The following is a 23,484-nucleotide window of genomic DNA, read 5'->3' as shown; positions in this document are numbered from 1 at the left end:
CCAGATCCTCCTTTCCATTGCAAGAAAGCTGCATGCTGCGCATTTATACCTCGTAGGCATAGGCACTAGCTCTGTTGGTGCTTGGGCACCCCCAAGGATTGTAACACCGTGCCTCTACAAGCGCAGTACAATAGAACCACTGATCAGAGAGATAGAGAGAGAAGGGGGAAACAAAAGGGAGCACCAGGTACACAAGGTTTAGGACCCTGAAGAAGCCTGCGGGAGAGGGGTGTGAGTGATCCCCTGCACGGACTGAGCTGGCGCTGAGAAAGAATGAAAAACCCGAGGAAGGGAGAGGGGTGCCGGGGGGGGACTCGAGCACCCTGGAGCAGGAGGACAGGGAGAGGGGCGAGCGTTGGGGAGAGCTGGACAGAAGGGGGTGCTGCAGGCACCCCGGCAATGGGAGGGGGAGGAGAGGGCGCGGAGATCCGGGTGATGGGGGAAGAGAAAGTGGAGGGTGGTGTGGGCACCCAGGTGCAGGCTCTGCACAAACCCGGGCAGAGGGTGCGGGCTTTTTTCTTTCTCACCATGCTGGTTACTGCTGCACCGGGACAGCGGGCTCGGGTGAAGTGGAAAAGATGATCTCTGGGAGCAGTACTGCTGAAGAAACTGAGATGAGTTATTCACTGGAGAGTTTAAGAAAAGAACTGTAAGATTGAAAGAAAAAAGTCCTTTGTAGAATCTCTATAGTTATGGTTTGTTATTAGATAATATGCACATCCAGGGAGGGGGAATGGGGTGGGAGGTAAACAAGGTTGGAAAAATTTGTTGGAAAAGTTTTGATGGGGGGAGGGGAGGATATTAATATGTATGAATATTGAAAAATTTAAGTGATGTCTATATTGTAAAATGATTAATTTATTCTGTATTTCACTTATTGTATGTGGGTTGTTTTTTTTTTTAATTCTTTATTCATTTTTCAATCAAACAACAAGTGCACAAAAATGTATCATACATTAAATCCAATATAGCACTATACAAACTAACGCAGAAAATCTAATAGATCTTTAATGAAACACCCCTACCCACCCAACCTTCACCAAATATTCTATATATAATATAATGTACTATTATTCTGAACATAATTATAAAAATTTTCCCTCCCCAAATCCTCCCTCCCCCCCCCCCGAGTGTGCATATAATAAAATTAATAAAGGATTAAAAAGAAAAAATACAACCAATCCGGGGCATTATCTATGAGTTCTGGGAGGATCCAATACATACCTTGACGTAAAATATAGGCTTGATGATACCTATAAAAATTTGGAAAATTTACCCCACCCTCCTCAATTGGCCTTTGTAAGGATACTAAAGCAATTCTGGGCATTTTACCAAGCCAAAGAAATTTCGTAAGTATACCATTAAGCTTTTTATTAAAAGGACCCTTGAAAAAAAATTGGTATCATACTCATTTGATAACAAACCACAGGCAAAATCATCATTTTAATAGTTTGAACTCTCCCCCACCAAGAAAGATGTAAAGGATTCCATTGCTCACATAACTCCGTAACTCTTTTCAATAAAATTTTTTCATTCTCTTTCACTCTATCTTCAATAGTATTTTTAATTTGAATACCTAAATATTTTAATCCATCTTCTTTCCATATGAATGGAAAAGAATCAAATAATCCTTTCGAACAATAGACATGTAAAGGTAAAAAAAGTTCTGACTTACTCCAATTAATTTTATAACCTGAAAATTTACCAAATGTATCAATTAATTCCAACAATCATGGAATGGTGGTCCCCGGATTCCTCAAATAAAGCAGAATATCATCTGCATATGCTGAAATCTTGTATTCCCTATCAGAATAAGGAATACCAAGTATTCCTTTTGCTTGTTGAATAGCTAACAATAAGGGTTCTAATACTATATCAAATAGCAAAGGTGATAAAGGACATCCTTGTCTAACTCCCCTCTGCAACTGAAAACACTCAGATAACTTATTATTAACATTTAATCTTGCCACCGGGAAGCTATAGAAAGTTTTAATCATTTGTATGAATCCAGAACCTATACCAAACCAATCTAGTGCTTGATACATAAAACTCCATTCAACCCTATCGAAAGCTTTCTCTGCATCCAATGAAACAGCAAAAGCCGGATCATCCAAATTTTTAGATAAATTTAACATATGTAACACTAATCTAGAGTTATTAGAGGAATGTCTCTTAGCTACAAAACCAGTTTGGTGCATATCAATAATAAAAGGGAGAGCCTTTGATAATCGCAAAGCCAAAATCTTGGCCAAAAGTTTACCATCCACATTGATTAGTGAAATAGGCCTGTAATTTGAAACCAAAGTGGGATCTCTATTTGGCTTAGGCAAAACTATTATTAATGATTCAGCCATAGTACCCTTAATACAACCATTAATTAGTTGTGACTGATATAAATTTAACAAATGGGGAGTTAGGACATTTTGAAATGATCTATAAAATTCTACCGTAAAACCATCCCCACCTGGAGCGGATCCAACTCTAAGAGACTTCAACGCTGTTTCTAATTCTTTTAGAGATATAGGCTCTTCTAAACTCCGTTTTATATGCTCAGGAACCTTCGGTCCAGTGATTAAATTCAAAAATTCCAATCCATCCTTTTCCCTTTCTACATAAGGCTCAGAAGAATATAGGTCTTTATAAAACTTTAGAAATTGCTTTAATATTTGTCCAATTTGATTATTTATAATACCTTTATCATCCTTTATTGCATTAATATTATTTCTTCTTTTCTTTGCTTTAAGGTAATTTGCCAATAAACTCCCCGCCTTACCGTCGCACTGTTCCCTCTAAGCTGAGCAGGAGTCCTCCACCCACAGTCTCACCAATAGAGGGTGCTGTTTTACTGTCACATTTTTCAATTGTGAGGGACAGGCAAGTTCTGCAGGACTCCAGGGAACATACCTGTCCTTAGCGACTGAAAATATTCCACCCCCTAGTGGTAGCAATGCAGCTGGAGGACACCTGCTCAGCTTAGAGGGAACACTACGAATTTCCATAATATATTGTCTGTTTGGCAAACAAATCTTTCCTTATCATTTTTGAAGCTAATTCATTATATTTACCATTCACTTTTAAAAGAACTTGCAATGTATCATGTTCCCATTTATTTATCAATTTAGATTCTAATAATTTAATTTCTTTTTCCAAATCCAAAAATTTAGTTTTAAGATGTTTTAAGCAGAATATGAGATAATAACACCTCTCATAGTAGCCTTGAAGGCATCCCATAAATTTTCCATAGATATATCCTCTGTCAAATTGAATTGAAAAAATTCACTAATTTGTACATTAAAATCCCTCAGGAATTTGTCATCCATAAGCAATGCATTATCGAATCTCCATAGAGGTCTGCTATACTCTATCTGATCTAGTTGTAATTCAATCCATATTACTGCATGATCAGAAATAATAATTGGATCAGTAGAGGCTTTAATCACATGTTGAACTTTGTGAGTTGGAACAAAAAAATAATCAATTCTTGAAAAAGATTTATGCACCTGTGAACAAAATGAAAATTCCTGATCATTAAAATGAAGAATACGCCAGATATCTTTTAAATCACATGACTAAACCAAATTGTCTAACCCTAATGATTTTATATTTTTACTTGGTTTTTTATCAATTAAAGGATCCATCATAGCACTATTAAATTAGAAGCAGCCAGTGGGAGTAACAATTTTTGTAAAGTTTTAAAGAAATCCTGTTGATTCGAATTAGGGGCATACACATTAAACAATATCAAGGTATTATTTCCCATACTCATATCTACATGTAACCATCTGCCCTGCGGATCCGAGTTAACTAAATTAAAATTGGCATTACATTTTTTATTAATGAGAATTGCTGCCCCTGCTTTTTTACCAGTAGCTGGAGCAAAAAAACATTTCTTCACCCACCCTCCTTCCAATTTCTGTGATTCCATCAAATTTAAATGAGTCTCCTGTATATAATATACGTCCGTGTTCTGTTTTTTTAAAAAGGACAATATTTTTTTCCTTTTGATTTGATGATTTAGGCCATTAACATTAATAGAGAAAACCTTAAAAGACATCATGATGAATAAAAATATAATGAGTAATCAAACAAATACACATAGCACATGGGTAGTATATATGTGGGGTTGGGATAGGGTTGGGGAGGGGATTGTATATCATATGGAATAAGAATATTGATAAAAAAGGGGGTATTTATTTTTTCATATAAGAATATTTGATTGTAAATACAAGTGATATATGAAAATTGTTTTTATTATGTTTAATGCACTTGTTGTAAGATTCAAAAATGAATAAAGATTTACAAAAAAAAAAGAAACATACACATAGACATCATCATCCTTATTACTGATTCTAAAACCTGAAAAAATTCCCTTTTTAGCACACTCAGTAATCCCTCTCCCCCCTCCCCCTTTGTAAAACAAAAAATAAAATAATCTTTTCCCTAGCTACTCTCCTTTGAAACAAAAATTTTACCCTTCTCCCTCCCCAACCCCCTATATATTGACTGCCTAAGAACACACATTGGAATTATAATCCCAAAGCCCCCTCCCATCCCAGGCAAACTATATTCTTACTTATATCTATTTGTTCATTAAATATTTGATCACTTTACTCTTCAATCAATAAAATCTAAAATAATAAAACGCTAGCTGCGCATGCGCACTCAGACTTGCGTCATCTGTAATCCCTGTTCCGTGAGATATAGGTCCGTGGCTTTGCAGGAGTGCGCATGCGCGGGTCCCCAGCCACTCCCCTCCTCCCGCCCTCACTCACCATGGAAGCCAGGCAAGCTCTCTCCCTGCCCGCGTCCTCAACAGGGAACACACCTCTCACCCTAACTCGCCGCCACCGCTGCTGCTGCTGATCCTCCTGTAAAGAGCAGCCTGCGATGGTGTCCGGCTTTTGCGAACCTCGCAGGCCGCTCTCCAACCTCGGTAGCACGTCAGAGGGAACGTGCTACCGAGTTGGAGAGCAGCCTGTGAGGTTCACTAAAGCCGGACACCATCGCAGGTTGCTCTTTACAGGAGGATCGGCCACCACGGGAAAAGCCGCCGAAAAAAAAATTTCAGTCGCGCCAGGCAAGCCTGCAGGAAGGGAAGGAGGAGGGGCCAAACGGAGCAGGGCAGCTCACGGTAAGAGAAGGGAATGGGGGGTGGGGGAAATGCTGCTACTGCTTCAGAAGGGACCTGGAGGGGAAGGGAAATACCGCTGCTGCTTCTGCAAAGGAAAGTGGGGTGGGGAGAGAAGGGAATGGGGGGTAGGTAGGGGAAAATGCTGCTACTACTTCACAGGGATCTGGAGGGGAAGGGAAATATCACTGCTGCTTCTGCAAAGGAAAGTGGGGGGGGAAGGGAATGGGGGGTGGGGGGGAATGCTGCTACTACTTCACAGGGACCTGGAGGGGAAGGGAAATACCGCTGCTGCTTCTGCAAAGGAAAGTGGGGGGGAGAAATGGGGGTGGGGGGGAAATGCTGCTACTATTTCACAGGGATCTGGAGGGGAAGGGAAATATCACTGCTGCTTCTGCAAAGGAAAGTGGGGGGGAGAGAAGGGAATGGGGGTGGGGGGAATGCTGCTACTACTTCACAGGGACGCATTGGGGGGATTGCACTTCCCCACAATTGCCATGCTTCGGTTCCTCTTCTTCCTTCCTTCCTCCCCCCCCCCGCGGGACCCTGCGGCACCATCAACTCTTACTCCCTCTAATGTCGGCCCTGCAGCTCCAGACTTCCTCGCACCTTCTCCCCTCCCCCTTTGGATCGCTATTATTTTAAATGTTATAGCCGCGGAGCTGTATCCATCAGTGGAGATGTCTAACCTCGGCCTGCCCCGGAACTCTTACTGCAACAGTGACTTTCTGTTCCTGCCTAGACGGGCGTCTGCTGCAGTAAGAGTTCCGGGGCAGGCCGAGGTTAGACATCTCCACTGATGGATACAGCTCCGCGGCTATAACATTTAAAATAATAGCGATCCAAAGGGGGAGGGGAGAAGGTGCGAGGAAGTCTGGAGCTGCAGGGCCGACATTAGAGGGAGTAAGAGTTGATGGTGCCGCAGGGTCCCGCGGGGGGGGGAGGAAGGAAGGAAGAAGAGGAACCGAAGCATGGCAATTGTGGGGAAGTGCAATCCCCCCAATGCGTCCCCTTACCTTACCGACGCGTGTGTGCGCTGTGAAGAGAAACTTTGCGCTGCGATGTAATATTTTGTGCGCGAGCGCAGGCCAACGCAGCTTAGCGGGAACACTGAATATCACTGCTGCTTCTGCAAAGGAAAGTGGGGTGGGGGGAGACAGACAGAAAGAAAGACAGACAAAGGGTACCAGGGAGAGAGAGAGAAAAATAGCAGGAGGGAGAGAGATAGAAAGAAAGGAAGAAAGAGACAGGAGCATGGAGAGAGACATAAAGAAAGAAAGACAGACAGGTATATATTCTAGCACCTGTTAATGTAACGGGCTTAAACACTAGTAAAATAAATAAATGGTAGAAATAAATATTTCATTACATTAACTCTAACTCAAATTTTTAACAAAATTCAATAATTAATTGATATGCCACTAAAAGAATGGAATTAACAATTCAATATGAATGTAAAAAACAAGAAATTAATACCCTATCTCTTAATTAGTCTTACCATTACAAATAGTATCTATCTATACCCCAAATTCATTCATATTATCCTTATATATATATATTAAACTTCAATTATCTCTCTCTATATAGAAAAATTCATTCCAATATTCTTAATATAACTTAATTATAAGCAATTACAATGTCATATTTTACAATATTTATAAAATAAAGTATCCATCCATTCCTAAAAATTATTATAACCAACATCCACTCACCACACATTCCATACTTTCCATACATTCATCTAATTATTTAATTATTTCCAAAATCTATTTATCCAAAATATTATTTTTACTTAAAAATCCTTTTAATATAATCAGATATAATATATACTCATTAAAATTAATCCCATAATACCTGACATAATTCATACCTGTATATTTTACTATAATTCATAAATAAATAATTAAATATTAAAATAAATAAGTTATTATATCTAATATTCTTCACTAATATAACATTTTATCATATAGTTATCCCAAACAAATCTATATCAACATTATTTTTGACCATCCATAACATAAAAGAAATTCAAAGTCAAATCTTGAAGAATCGAAGCTCCACTCCACCAATCCAATCTTTCTATTGTGCAACACCATTAAAATCTTCTTATTTATTTTAAGTTCTTTGAGTTAATTGAGTTTTGAGATCGATATACATGTAAACCAATTTTCACTTAAAAGAATTCTGGTAACTGATAGAATAAACATATATGTCAACCCAAAACACGTATGATGTCATTTTCTTTTTATTTTCCAATTCTTCTTTCAAGTATTTAACTGTCAAAGATAAGTTTTAAGAGTCATAAAATATTTCTTCACTGTCAATAAATCCAAACCTTGAAAGACCATGAGATTTACTTTAAATTCTTCAATAATGTAATTTTGGAAAACTCAAAAGTAAAATTAGTTGTGATATATCCCAAATCAGTCACGTACCATATTCATATCCACTCTCACTAAGATGATAAAATCCTTTTTTTTTTTTTTAAATATCCAAGACCAATATGGATCAGATCTGTAGATAAATCAATATTCTTTTGTTTCTACACGTCTCTTTCCTTTTATTTTCCTTTACTAGTGTTTAAGCCCGTTAGATTAACGGGTGCTAGATGTCTCCTGCTTTTGAAGCTGGGCAGGGGCAGAGGCAGAGCCGGGGTGGGAGGGAGTGACGGTGGGAGAGCAATTTCAAAGCTTCAGCAGCGGCGGCTCCTTGACCAATCTGCGCTTACAACATCCCCACACTTGCGGTTTGGCTGGCTCCCCCACCAAAGCCCTTCGCAGCGGCAGCCCCTCCCGCATCCGTCCCCGCGTCCCAAGCCTCTCCGAAGGCCGGCTCCCACGAAAATGGTACCCCTCTGTCCAAAGCCGCGGCGTCAGCCTCCCTCAAGACACATTTCAAATCTGACATATTGTAATCACAAAACAGAAAATAAAATTATTTTTCTTACCTTTTGTTGTCTGGTCATTATTCATATCATGTAGGGGTCCCAGGCTATGGTTGGCTTTTGATAACTGGCTTGCCAGGGCCCCTTCTTTCTTCTTCCCTCCCTCCATCCCAGCAGCTGAAGACAGGCACCTCCCCCCAGTGATCTGAGACAGGAGGGAGCAGTTAGGAGAGAGTCTGAGGCTAAAGAGGGGCTCAACAGCGCCCAACCACCTTTCCTTCCCTCCCTCCATCAGGTGCAGTGAATCCACCAATGTTAAAAGGAGCCGCGTCGAAATCGGAGCCCTGCCACTGCCGTAGCACTTTCCCCTCTGCCTTGTCCCGCCCCTTCTCTGACATATGGGACCGCGGCAGAGGGAATGTGTTACGGTGGCGGCAGGGCTCCAATTTCAAAGGAGCTCCTTTTAACATAGGCGGAGCTGAACTGTACCTGATTGAGGAAGGGAAGGAACGGTGGGGCAAATTTCGGCAACGGCAGGAATTGTTTGGCGGGCCAAGCATCGTGAAACTTTGTTTCTTTAGGCAGCCCCGGTTGTTTACTTGGATTCAATGTGAGCCGGGTGAGGAAGGCCGCCGCAGCCTCGCGGCTAGGTAGGGGGACAATAATGGCGCTTATGCTCAAGCCCCCGCCGCAGCTCCTCTCTCGATCCTGGTGCGGTTCGAGAGGGGAGTCATGGCGGCGGCTTGAACATAAGCGCGATTGTTGTCCCCCTACCTAGCTGCGAGGCTGTGGCGGGGTTTCCATGGCAACCCGATCGCGGATCTCAGTGTAGGGCCAGGTCTGGCGGCGCCATGTAGTGCGGAAGTGGGAGGCGGGACCTCAGCACAGCACCGCCGGGCGGCTTGCGCCGCCGGCCCCCAGGAGCTCGAGGCCGGCTGCGGACATGCCTGGTGTGGCATGGTGCAGGAGGACCAGTGATCGGTGGCGCGAGGTGGAGAGCAGGTGATGACAGTGATCAGTGGCGGAGAGTAGGTGATGACGTAAAACGCGCGCATGCGCACTCGTGTTTTCGCGACGGATCAGGGAACACGTTTTTTTTAGTGCGCATGCGCGGCCTAGCATTTTATTATATTAGATTATCCATTTCTTCTTCTTGAGAAGTCTTCCAGGAACTTAGTTACCTCCATGCTTTGTTTATTATATTATCACCTATCCAAGATCATAAAGTTTATTCATCAATTAGTTCTCTAAAAAAACATGGGCTCCGATTTTGAGAGAAAATTCTTTAACTTCTCCGGGTCATCAAAATAAAAAGACTTATCACCGCTAGAGACTCTCATTTTTGCCAGATAGTATAAGCCATATTTATATCCTTTTTCTTTTAATTGAGGTTTCATTGCAAGGAATTGTTTCCTTATATTTGCTGTATTCTTAGCAAAATCAGGCAAAAACCATATTTTGGATCCTTTATAGTTGAAATTCTTGTCACTTTTTGCTGCATTTAAAATATCTATTGTCTGTTGATAACATAATAACTTAAAAATTAAAGGTCTCGGTCTCCCTTGATTAGCCGTGCGTTTTACCGGAATCCGGTGTGCACGTTCTATTTCAATAGGGTGTTTGAAATTCAACTGTAACAGTTTAGGCAGCAGATTTTCTAAAAATTGAATCGCATTACCTCCTTCCAAATTTTCTGCTAAACCAAAAACTTTAACATTCTTTCTTCTGTCGCGATTCTCATAATCCTTCAGCTGATTTTTTAACTCTGTAATCGCTAAACTGTCATTCTTACATCTCCTCTCAGCACGTTCTAAAACTTCCATTTTTGTTTCTAATTCAGTGGATATTTTATTTGCTAATTCCATTTGGCGATGAATATTTACTATTTCTTCCTTCATTTCAGCCATATTATTAGCATTGTCTTGTAACATCTGTTTGATCTGCCTCAATTCACCCATAACTTCGGCTTTACTCAATTCTTCCGTTGCGTCTCCCGGAAACGGAAATTTAGTCGGTGTAATCTGATCCTGCTTGTGGCGCTTAGCTGTCCCTCCAGTTTCGGTTTTAGATTGCCGTGTACACGCCATGATCCTACACCTCTATCTGGCACTTCAAAGCCGAAAAGACGATAAGAATGATCATTAACTTATTAAACCGTTGCCCAGGTAAGAGGAGCGTCGCGATCACACTTCCATCTTGTGTGTGTTTTAAAAATGAATAAAGAATTTATAAAAAGAAAGAAAAAAAACAAACCAACCTTATCTATAATAATAATACCTTAGTAGGGGTTTAAAAAAAGGGTAGGTAGGAGAAGGGGGCTGGAGCTGGGGTCGGTATTGTAAAAAGGGAACATGTTAGAGAAAGGAGCTGGGAGCTGACAATGGGGATGTATAAGAGAAGGGGGCTGCAAAAGGGACATGTGAGAAAAGGGGGCTGGGGCTGAGGCTGAAAGGGAAAAGATGGGAGAAAGGGGTTGGGGGAGCTAAAAAACGGCTGAAAAAAGGGGACATGTGGGGGAAGGAGGCTTTAAAGGGGGGTTCTTGGGAAAGGAGGCTGTTAAATAAGACAGTTCAGAGAAGAGGGATGGAGCTCGGGACTGCAAAAGGTGAGTTGTGAGAGAAGGGGTCTAGGTCTGGATTGGGGGGCTGAAAAGGAAGACAGGTGTGATAAGGAGACTGGGGCTGGAACTGAGGGCTGGAAGAGCAGGTATGAGAAGGGGGTTAGGGGCTATAAAAAGAGAATGGGGCTACAAAAGGGGGCATGTGAGAGAAAGGGGCTGAAGATAGTAGCTGGAAGAATAAGTGAAGGTTGATAGGGAAAGGGGGAATGGAGAGGGAGTTCTATAGAGGTGGTGAAGGACTGCATCCAGCGGCAGCAAAAGGCTACTAACCTCCATAAGGGGAGCACAACTCAAACAGATGGTATTAGAGCCCACAAGGGATCAGGCGATACTGGACCTAGTACTCACCAACGGAGACAGTGTCACAGAGGTTTCAGATTCTACACTAAAAGATCTCGTTAATACCAAAGCTCCTCTAATTTCTAAAACTCCCACATTCCGTAAAATATTACATCCTTGGTATACAGAAGAACTTTCACTTCTAAAACAACAGCAGAGATCATTGGAAAGAAAATGGAGAAAAGATAAATCCATTAGAAACTTACAACATTACAAAGAACACGCATCCTTTTACAAATATAAAATCAATCAAGCCAAAAATAATTACTATAATAAAAAAATCATTGAAGCAAAAAATCCATCGGCTTTATACTCTTTAGTGAAATCCGTTTCCCCTTTAGCTAAAAACAATACTGCTCAAAAATGTTCTCTTTCACCTCAAGATATCGCGGATCATCTTTCCACTAAACTAGATCTCGTTCGAAATACTTTTCAGCCAAGTCCCCCTTTTCAACCTTCAGATAATGATAATTCTTTACATATTCCGACATCCAAATGTTCAAAATTTAAAATCCCAACAATTAATGATATCGAATTTAGTCTAAGTAAAATTAACCTAAAGGGAATTCGTGAAGAAACAATACCACCTTACTATCTTAAAAAATTATTTTCATGTTTGGGTCCTTTCATTCTATCTTTAATACAAAACAGTTTATCTACAGCCTCTCTTCCCCAGGAATGGAAAAAATCCATAACCTTTCCGATTTTGAAAGATCATAAAGTCTCTCCAGAAGTAGTCTCCAATTATCGTCCCATTGCAAACATTCCTTTTATGGCAAAACTTACGGAGAGAATAGTATTTGAACAACTCTCAGATTTCATCGAAACAACTAATGTTCTTCACCCACACCAAACCGGGTTTCGTAAATACCACAGTACTGAATACACTATGATAGGGCTGACCAACAACATCCACTACTTTCTAGATCACCATAAATCGGTAATTTTAATCTCCTTAGATCTAACAGCAGCTTTCGATACTATAGACCATGATCTATTATTAGATCGTCTAGATTCAATTGGAATCAAAGACCAAGTTTTAGATTGGTTCTCATCTTTTCTTACAAACCGCTCTTCTGTCATTAGCTTTAACGATCTCACTACTAAAAGTTATTCCTTAAATTACGGCATTCCACAAGGTTCAATTCTATCCCCCCTTCTTTTCAATATATTCCTCTCTCCTCTTCTAAACTTAACTCAGTCTTTAGGTTTTACAGCTTTTGCATATGCTGATGATATACAACTTATTCATCCCTTAGATCCAGAAAGCTTGGACGATATCACATGTATCAATAATAAACTGCTCTCGATACAAGATTGGCTTTCCACAAACAAATTGGCCTTAAATCTAACAAAAACAATGCTCTTTTCTTGGAAAAGAGACACAAAATTCATTTCTCCAATCTCCATTAACAATACTGTATTAGAACTGGTTACCACTATAAAAATTTTAGGCATTTTGATAGATGACAAACTTACTTATCATGATCATTTCAGTAATACCGTTAAAACATGTTTTTATAAATTACGTCTAATCCGTTCGCTTTCCAAGTTCCTACAACCCGAATCCACTAATATTCTTATCCATTCTTTAATAATCTCCAAACTAGACTACTGTAATTCCCTTCTCATTAACATCACACAAAAAGAAAAAAGAAGGCTGCAATTAATTCAGAATACTGCCGTGAAACTAATTTATAACGCTAAAAAATACGACCATGTCACTCCCCTGCTAATGGCTCCCGATAAGTCATCGCATTACGTTTAAACTATTACTCTTAGTTTTTAAAACCATAAATTTTAATGAGCCACAATTTGTCAATAGATGGTTAATCCCCTATAATACTACAAGATCACTCCGTTCCACCTCTTCTAACCTCCTCTCGGTCCCCTCATTGAAGGTTATCGGTACCAGACGAAATGACATGTTCTCCATTATGGCCCCTCAATCTTGGAATCTCTTACCTCAACACATTAGAGAATTAAAAGATCTAACAGTATTTAAAAAAACACTAAAAACATTTTTCTTTAAAGATGCCTATGATTCTTAATATTATATCCCTTTTTTTATTTCCGGCAAGCTTATACTTCCCTCCCATTTGTTTTTCCCATTGTTGTAACTCTTTCTTTCCTGTCTAAACATTGTAATTTCTCCCCTATCTATCCTCACTACTCATGTACGTTTTTCGCCCAAAACTATTATTTTCTTATCATGTATGTATTCTTGTATGTTTATTTTTATTGTATAACAAAAATTAGTTTATATATTATCACCTATGTTTTAACTGTATGTTTAACTGTATTGTACATCGCCTAGTAATTTAAAATAGGCGATTCATTAAGAATAAATAAACTTGAACTTGAACTTGATACGTTGGCCTCCAGCGACCACAACATGGTATGGTTTCACCTCAGGAAAGGTTTCACTAGATCAAACACATCCACAAAAGTCCTCAACTTTAAGAGCATCAACTTCAAAAACATGGGAGATTTTGTCTATCGGGCGCTGCAAAACCAGGCCACAACAGATAATGTAGAGGTAATGTGGTCAGCTCTGAAATCTACCCTACACGAAGCAACCAACCTCTATATAAAACAGTAAGTAAACGGCGGAGAAACAATAAACCTCAGTGGTTCTCTGTGGAGATCTCGGACCTCGTAAAAAAGAAGAAAAAAACATTTATCTCCTGCAGACAATAAGGAAAGCAAGAGACTAAGGAAGACTATCTGGCCAAGTCTAGAGCTGTCAAAACAGCAGTCAGAGAGGCCAAACTCCAGATGGAAGAGAATCTAGCAAAGAACATTAAAAAAGGGGATAAATCCTTCTTCAGATATATTAGTGACAGAAAAAGGAACACAGATGGGATAGTGCGCCTTAAGAAATCAGATGGGAATCATGTAGAATCGGACTCCGATAAAGCCGAACTAAATAAGTACTTCTGCTCAGTCTTTACCTGCGAGGAGCCGGGATCCGGTCCGAAGCTGTAGACAAGGGAATGCTCAGAAGACCCGTTTCGAGATTTTGAGTTTACGTCCAACAGCGTCTACCATGAACTTTCAAAACTCAAAGTGAACAAAGCCATGGGACCAGACAAAATACATCCCAGGTGTGACAAACGGATGTCTTTCCCAAGGTTTGCCACAGGGAAAGGAAGGAAAGTATACAAACCCCAGTGCAGAAGGTCTGACCAGGTCAGTGCCCATGAGTGACAATGAAGAAATGGAAATAGAACAGGAAGGCTTAGACTTACCTGAAGCAGTCCCAAAGCCAGGCAGGAAGAATCTGCCTTGCTATTGTCCGATACCTGTAAGGCAGAAAGCTCACAAGCAGTTTCTCCTCAGAAAAAACGGCATGGACTGAGGAAGGAATTCCCTTTCCCCATCCAAAGCCAAGGGGGAGTGGTTCTTTCCCTCAGCTTAAAGCCAGGCTCATCAGAGAGCAAGGGGAGGAAGGAGGAGGAGCAGAACGAGGCTTGGCAGAAGAGCAGAGGCAGAACGGGGCTGAGCTTGCCTCAGACCCTGCAGAGAAGTTCCTCAGCACTGACTGGGGGATGACTGAGGAACAGGCTGGTAATTTGGCTACAGAATTCCTTCCCCCAGAGCCAATGGTGTTGGAGGAAAGTAGGGCTATGCAGGAAAGCTGGCCAGAGGAAATGGAGAGCTGAACACACTGGGAAAAGGTCTGTGAAAAGGGTTTTCTTTCTGGCTGTATTTTTCTGTTTGCTCTTTGAGCTAATGACTGTGGGAGTTATCAAGGAAAGTAATCCTGTACTGCAGTTTCACATGCTGGTTTGCTGCAATTTGTGAAAGACACAGTAATCTCCTCTTCAGGACATTCTCACAGCTGAACCAAACGCTAGGCTGTACTTCTAGCCAGTTTAAACCCAGAGTTTCCTGGTTTCAGGACTCCGGGCAAGTGCCCAGCTGTGAAGTGATTGCCATAGCAACTAAGTAATTAAATGGGCATCGACATGATAGATGAGGTTCAACATGGATAAGTGTAAAGTGATGCATGTCGGTAACAAAAATCTCATGCACGAATACAGGATGTCCGGGGCGGTACTTGGAGAGACCTCCCAGGAAAGGGACTTGGGAGTTCTGATCGACAAGTCAATGAAGCCGTCCACACAATGTGCGGTGGCAGCAAAAAGGGCAAACAGAATGCTAGGAATGATAAAGAAGGGGATCATGAACAGATCAGAGAAGGTTATCATGCCGCTGTACCGGGCTATGGTATGCCCTCATCTGGAGTACTGCGTCCAGCACTGGTCTCCGTACCTGAAGAAAGACACGATACTACTCTAAAGGGTCCAGAGAAGAGCGACTAAGATGGTTAAGGGGCTGGAGGAGCTGCCGTACAGCGAAAGATTAGAGAAACTGGACCTCTTCTCTCTCGAACAGAGGAGATTGAGAGGGGACATGATCAAAACATTCAAGGTACTGAAGGGGATAGACTTAGTAGATAAGGACAGGTTGTTCACCCTCTCCAAGGTAGAGAGAACAAGAGGGCACTCTCTAAAGTTGAAAGGGGATAGATTCCGTACAAACGTAAGGAAGTTCTTCTCCACCCAGAGAGTGGTAGAAAGCTGGAACGCTCTTCCAGAGGCTGTTATAGGGGAAAACACCCTCCAAGGATTCAAGACAAAGTTAGACAAGTTTCTGTTGAACAAGAACGTGCGCTGGTAGGGCTAGTCTCAGTTAGGGTGCTGGTCTTAGAACAGAGGGCCGCCGCGTGAGCGGACTGCTGGGCATGATGGACCACTGGTCTGACTCAGCAGTGGCAATTCTTATGTTCTTAGCCTGCATGCCTCGTAGGGAAAAGGAGATTAACCCTGCTCGTGTCCAGGTAGAAAGTCCAGCCCAGCTGGAGAGAGTGAGTGCACTGTAGGAAGACACAGAATGTCTCTCAGGCATGAATAAGAATGTCTCCTCTGTATCTCTACAGTGAAAAGTTAGGATTAAGTGACTTGCCCAGGGTCACAGGGAATGGCGTGGGATTTTAACCCACAACCTCAGGGTGCTAAGGCTGTACCTCTAACCACTGCACCACACACTCACACTATTTAGATTTATATCCCGTCTTGCCCTAAGAGCTCAGAATGGGTTACATTCACAGTGCTAAATCTACTTTACATGTATTGTAGATACCCTCACTTTTTTTTTTTGTAAATCTTTATTCATTTTTGATTCTTACAACAAGTGCATTAAACATAATAAAAACAATTTTCATATATCACTTGTATTTACAATCAAATATTCTTATATGAAAAAATAAATACCCCCTTTTTAATCAATATTTCTATTCCATATGATATACAATCCCCTCCCCAACCCTATCCCAACCCCACATATATACTACCCATGTGCTAAGATATCTGATCATTAGAGTAATTAGTCAATGTAGCTACCCTCACTGTTGCCTCACGATCTAACTAAAATGCCTTCGAGAAAAACATCAAGGGGCTCATAATTAAAGAAAAAAACGTCTAAAAAGTTGCCTAAATGGGTACTTGGACGATCGTCCAAGTATCCATAACCAGTCATGATTAATAAAAGTTTATTGTTAAATGATGATATCGGACTCTTTTTTCTCATAGCTGTTCCAAATAATATTGTATCATAAGATTCAACATATCACCAACAATTGGAAGGATTGCAGTAAACTTAATTTCACCTTTTGGTGGAACTCATTATGTCATATATTCAAAATGGAAAGATCAATAGCTGTACAAAATGGAAATTAGAAGACATTTAATAAAATATGGGGGCCATTGACATCTTTTTGTGATGATTAAACACCAGTTACTCTACTGAAATATACACCATGAATAGTAGAGAGGGGGAAGGGTTCTTAAGCTATTGTGATTATTAATAATAATAATAATAATAATGGGGAGGGGGTGTTTTTTATGTTTATATATATACAATTGTTGTTTTTCTTGATTGATTTACAAGTAATGTTTTCAAGAATTTGTATGGTTTTAATATGTACACTTGTTGAAAGATTAAAAATGAATAAAGATATATATATAAAAAAAAAAAAAAAAACAAGTACCCATAACCAAAGCTGGTTTTAGATGTATCTAAAACCAGCTCAGGCCTTTCCCCTGCCTCTAAACGCATAGAGTGAAAAGAGGCGTTTTTAGAGGAGGGGAAAGGGCGGGAGGTGGGCCAACCTAGACATAGGCATACAGCAGGTATAACCAAAAGTTTAGGCAGGTTGCCTAGTTGGCACTTATATGTTTTGACTTAGACCAAGTCAAAACAGGTATAAGTGCCGAAAAAGGGGACGCTGACCTGATTGTGATCAGCTCAGCGGCCCCGGCAACCTGCCCACCCCCCACCACAACCATCATGGCAGGAGAGATGGCTCATTTCCCCTGCCTCGATGGTGATCACCCCTCTACCCGAACTGCCGCGACCTGCGGCAGGAGAGATGCCCTAGGTGGGTACAGGGGTGATCGCTATCATGGCAGGAGATATAGCCAATCTCTCCTGCTGCGATCCATCACCCCCCACTCCCCACCCCCACCCCCTGATTCGATCCAGGCAAGAGGGAGCCCAAGACCTCCTGCCCTGGTGAAACCCCCATCCCTCCTGGGATCCTTCCTGCCCGTATCTTAATGGAGGTGTGGGGTGGGGGTTTCGCCAGGGCAGGAGGTCTTGGGCTCCCTCCAGCCCCGATCGTGATGGGGAGGGTGGATCATGGCAAGATAGATTGGCTATCTCTCCTGCCACAATCGTTGGGGGGTGGATTCTGTTACCAGTGTTCTTTTTGATAAACACCAGTTATAGAATCCAGCTTTTAGGCGGAGGACTGGCCCCTCCTTTGCCTAAAAGCTCTTGTGTTGGGCGTTTGGGACATAGGCTTTTTTTTTTTGTTGATTGTATGTTAGTGTAGACGTGGTGGTGGTCTGGGCGTTTAAACAGCTGAACGTAGAGGCAGGCCATTATCAAAAAAAGTAGACTCAATTATTGTTTCTGGTGGAATTTGTTGTGTCACATCTATAAAATGGAAAGAGCAATTGCTATAAAAAGAGGGAATTATAAGAAATTTAAAGAGATCTGGGGCCCATTGACAAGTTATTGTAATGAATAGATACAATTTTTTTCCATTTGTTGTTTAATTCATTAGGAAATCATATCTGTATGACATATATGATTGCATATGTTATGGGAGGGTTGGAAGGGATGGGATAAAATCTTATGTATTAATGTTAAATGATAGATATTCAAGTGATGCATTCAATTTTATTTGTCAATTATTTATACACTTGATGCAAGTTGTAAAATGAATAAAGAATTTTTTTTAAAAAACCCTCCTTTTGGACGTTGGTTTTTTTTTTTTTGAGAATGGACATTTTCCCTGCTTCTACTTTCAGTGTTTAGGCCAAAGGGGGACTTAGATGGTTTTTTAAAATTTTGCCCTTCCAAGTTTTCAAGTTTTTATTAAAATTTGATTCAGTCGCTTATCCAATTTCTAAGCGAGATACAAATCAAAATATAACAGGGAAAGCAAAAAGAAAAACATAACAATAAATAAAGAGGGAAGAGGTTTTAGGTGTCTCTGCTGCAGGTGTTGACAAGTTCATCCTCCCAGTCCCTGGAGTTTCTGGGGCTTCTCTTCGTCTCCAGGGCAAGTAGACAGAACCTTCGTCAACACCATCCTGCTCTCTATCTGCAGGTTCTGGGGTGTTGGGCAGCCTCCTTGGAGGCGATCCCCTGAGCCAGAGTGCTCATGTGCCTCCTATCTTGGTGATCACTGAGTTTCCCCTGGACGGAGCCAGCTAGCAGCAATTTGAGCTGGTGGCTTCAGGGGGTGGCTCTCGGCCAGGATTGGCTTCTTCAGATTTCTGAGTGGATGACTCTTCGAATGGATACCAGCTTGTTGGATTTGCGGATTCAATGTGGAACCCGCTTCATTCAGGGACAGTGGACTCCCGGTCTGCAACATTGGTTGACCTATTGTCTGGAGCTTCGGGAAATGCAGCTGGCGCTACTCGCTCTTCAACGCCACAGTGGTGGCATATGAACATCAAGAGGGAGCTCTAGTGCTCTCGCGCTCTCTCTCTCATGGGCCAGAAAGATCGGTGGCGTTCCACTGGGCAGAAGCGCATCTTCTCTCTTTTTCGGCAGCTCATGGGGCTGAAGTCGCCAATGTTCTTTTTTATTTATTTATTTATATTTTCAAAAAAATTTTTATTCATTTTTTCATCTTACAACAAGTGTATCAAGAAATAACATTTGAACTTATAAACATCACTTGATATTCTATTACAATCAACTTAAATTAATGAAATTATAACCCCCTCCCCTCCTATCCCTCCCATATCATTATACATTCACATATATTATACAATATCATCTTTCCTATTAATCCAAACATTTAATAAAGAATCAGAAGCCCCCCATCCCTATCCCATCATTTCAATTGTATTATTAAGGGAAAATGTTAACTACTCATTACAATAATCTGTTAATGGTCCCCAAACATCTCGAAATGTACTAAAATATCATTTCTGTGTGGCTAATGTTCTTTCCATTTTATATAGATGACATAAAGAATTCCACCAAAAACTGTAATATAATCTGCTCCAATTTTTCCAATTAAATGTAATCTGTTGAATGAATATTTTCACATCAAAGAACACAACTTTGATACAGGAAAAAGAAAATCATCTAATAAAGAAATAGTAATCATTAATATACTGAAAATTCTACTATGATTATAGTTCACAAGCAGCAGAGAAGAGAAAACAATCACATTCAAGGGTAGTCCTTGCTTTCTCACGTGATTCATTTTAATGAAATTGGCAGGGCTGCTTCTTGGTCCTCTTCATACTTTTACCCAGTCTTACCGAGTTGTTGTGGCAGTGCATTCTGATGCCGTTTTCGGGGCAGGCTCTTCTGTCCCTCCCTAGATACCGTGACTTTGGGACATAACAATATGGAAGATTAGGTTTATACCTTTGATAACCTTCTTTCTGTACGACCCGCCCTCTTTGTCTTCACTCAATTGTTTGGGGTAGCCTGCTCCTTTCTGCCTCGGTCACTCTCATTACAGGTTTGAAGCTTTTCTAGCCAGTTGGCAGATCCTGGGAGGAGTTTCTGCAGGTGCTTCATTGTTCCTCAATGTTTTTCTGACTTGCCTTTGTGCCTGTTATCACTTGTTAATATTTTGCAGAGCAAACCAGTTCATGAATTACTTGTGTTGATGGGGATTCTCCCCTTACCCCCTTGTCCTGGATTTGTTCAGATATGTTGCTTGGTTTTGGGACTTAACTAGATATGGCTCTCAGGCTAAAGGGGTAGAGCATGTGCTCAGACCCGGACTGTGGGTTGGGATTGAACACCTAGCGTATGGAATCCTCCAGGGACTAACAGAAAGAAGATTATTGAAGGTACAAACCCAATCTTCTATTGGAGTTAGCTGGCAGAGCTCAGTGTTTCAAATTTCTCACTACTACTCGGCCACTATCTACCTAGCTGTGAATAATATGTGAACCAAAACATTGGAGAAATGCTGGTTTTGTGCAGCACTGAAACTCTTGTTCCTCATTTACAAAGCCTCGACTACCTGCCCCTCACTTCAGCTATCTAAAAATGCTGTGGTTGGTCCTAGGCCTAGTTCCTAAAGAATCACATTCAAGGCAGCTGTGCCTTTTCCTCCATTAATATGACTCTTCTCTTACTCAGTGTAATTCTGTTTGCTGATCTCTCTGATCCCAGATTCTCCTGCTTTGAGGTAAGCAATCTCCTCTCTCAACATCTATGCCAGTCCTCTTTTCGTCACCCTATGTGAGGTATTTGCCAGTTCCTATGGTACTGTGATGAACTTGAGGGCATCTCTGTGAGGCACTATTTAAAACTGCTAAAATACATACAGGGTCACTGCACACCAGATGCCAGTCCTTCTCTCCACCCACCTTTAGGCTTTGTTCAGGCTTGCTAACTGGTTTTAAAGTTTTAGGAGAAATTTATTCAGGCCTAGTCTGAGCCCTCTGCCTGCAGACTCGAGACCTCAAGTCCATCCAAACATGGATCAGTCTGTCCTGTCTTTACATTACATTACATTGGAGAATAAAAACTACAAGGGCAGCATCTATGAGACAGAATTGGTTTTTTTTGTTGCATAGAGCTTTTTGGACCCCAGTTCGTTTACAGAAGTTGGATAGCTCTAGGTCCAATAGATGCTGGCATTGTGGTTTAGAAGCTGGGACATTGGACCATTTAATATTTTTCTGTCCCTATATAAATGCCTTTTGGAAGTTAATTTGGTCCCAAATTAATTCATTGTTGGAAAATCATGTTGCTCTTTCATATGACACTATATTATTTGGCCACACAAAATGATATTCAAAATTTCAAATACCAGGAACTAAGTACTAATACTCTTCAATACAGGACAGCAGAAGAGACCTCAGTGTTTCTCAGGAGTATCCTGTGAAACTATCTATGGCAATAAATATAGAGAAATACATCCCTGTCATAGAGAAATACATCCCTGGTCTCAGCTATTTCAACTGCCTGATCAAACTTCCTTCTCACTTATTATCACTCTTTTGTTTTTCAAAATATTATCGAAGATAATCAAAATATAGAGAAGAGGTAGCACTTATCTTAATTGTTTCTTCTGGTAATGTAAAATCACCGCAGAATGCAGTTTAAAAAGGAGCGAGGTAGAATAACTATCTCGCTTAAAGAAGTCGGTCTCCTTTTCCAGAGTCAACCTCTTGCTTTCAACGATATCCCGACAGGCCCTGTTTCGCCCTACGGCTGCATCAGGGGATTATCTAAAAGAATAAAGTGTAATATATATTAAGATTCTCTATCTTTCTATCTCATAAACAACCTAAGGTTTTGAAAAACAAAAGAGTGATAATAAGTGAGAAGGAAGTTTGATCAGGCAGTTGAAATAGCTGAGACCAGGGATGTATTTCTCTATGACAGGGATGTATTTCTCTATATTTATTGCCATAGATAGTTTCACAGGATACTCCTGAGAAACACTGAGGTCTCTTCTGCTGTCCTGTATTGAAGAGTATTAGTACTTAGTTCCTGGTATTTGAAATTTTGAATATCATTTTGTGTGGCTTATGACTTTTTGAAGATATTCAGCTTGTACTGAGACAGTAGTTTTGACTATATTATTTGGTACATCAATGAGATTTAAAAGCCCAATTTCTGCAAATTGATATTGACAGGGATTGCCATTCAGCAGATTACTGGAAATTGGAAAGATTACACTAAACTTAATTATACTTTTTGGTGGAATTTAGTATGCCATATATATTAAATGGAAAGGGTGCTTGCCATGCAACAAGGAAATTATAATAAGTTTAAAAAGATTTGGGGGCCATTGATTATTTATTCTAATGATCAGACATCTTTTAAACTCCTTAGTATTAGATAAGATATAGGGGGGGTGGGATTGTGAAAGGTAATAATTGATAACTGTTTGTTATTAATGTATGGGTGGGTGGGATGGGACTCTTTTATATCTATATATTGGGGGAATATAAGTAAGATTGTCAAGTGATTAGTTAAAATTTTTCTGATTGTTTATTATACACTTGTTGTAATATTTGAAAATGAATAAAGAGTTAGAACATTACATTAGTGATTTCTATTCCACCAATACTTTGCAGTTCAAGGCGGATTACATAAAAGTTTTCAGAGATTACATAAAAGTTTACATAAACGTTTACAGGAATAGCATAAGAGATGTCATAAGAGTTACATAAGAATTACCAAAGTGTTGTCGAGATCTTAAGGTTGGGTAAATGAGGGCATTTTAGCATTAGTTGGGTAGTTAGAAGCATATTAGAGTATATTAAGGGTGTAGAGTGGTACCAGTGTCAATCCTGCCTCTTCTGTATTACAGACACAGAGCTCAAAAGTGAGAGATCCTACCGGCAATGGTAAAGAAGGCATCTGCTGCCATTATACATCTCACCTCTCTCATCTGCCAGGTAAGAAGTATATTTAATAAGTCCCTCTGCTTGAATTCTGGCAGGGGAACATTTCTTTCAGGAAAACAAGCATTTGAATGTGTCATGTTTAAGAGCTTCAATTTGTCTTGATAAAATGTCCCTCCTGACCGGCACAGACAGATGGGTTTATGCTCCTCTGCCAGCAGGTGGAGACCGAGAACACATTGAATTCTTACAGTACAAATGGGCTGTGCATTCCCTCATAGAATTAGTCAGTTCTCGGTCTCCAGCAGGTGGAGTGGTAAGCCTGTGCAGTCTTCTACATTTAGGCCTTGGCAGGGTCTGTTGGAAAGGTTAGGCAGAGGCCATTTTATTTGCCCTTTTTTCTTGTCAGACTGAGCTGGGGTCTCGTGGGTGGTCAAGTTCCTCCCCCATTTCCCCACTTTTTTCTCTAGAGGAGCCTCAATTGTACGCCTTGCCAAGGGGCAAAGACTACAGTTTTGAGTGCCTGTGGGCTCTGCTCCATTTAATTTAAAGTTTCATTAAAAAAAAAAAAAAAACACCCGAGGCAGTGGTTTTC

At 40.7% G+C, this 23,484-nt stretch overlaps 1 protein-coding gene across 9 annotated transcripts in view; it reads left to right on the top strand.

Moving 5' to 3' along the window:
- LOC117365440 overlaps positions 1–23,484 on the top strand; it is a 362,671-nt gene that overhangs the window by 33,402 nt on the left and 305,785 nt on the right. For all 9 annotated transcript variants that reach the window (XM_033955907.1, XM_033955906.1, XM_033955904.1 and 6 more), the window contains exon 4: positions 22,856–22,943. In XM_033955907.1, coding sequence (XP_033811798.1) covers positions 22,856–22,943 — 88 coding nt within the window. The remainder of the gene's footprint in view (positions 1–22,855; positions 22,944–23,484) is intronic.

This window comes from Geotrypetes seraphini, chromosome 8 (assembly GCF_902459505.1).
Source record: "Geotrypetes seraphini chromosome 8, aGeoSer1.1, whole genome shotgun sequence".
Lineage (NCBI taxonomy): Eukaryota > Metazoa > Chordata > Amphibia > Gymnophiona > Dermophiidae > Geotrypetes > Geotrypetes seraphini.
This window is presented reverse-complemented; position numbering and strand designations above follow the sequence as displayed.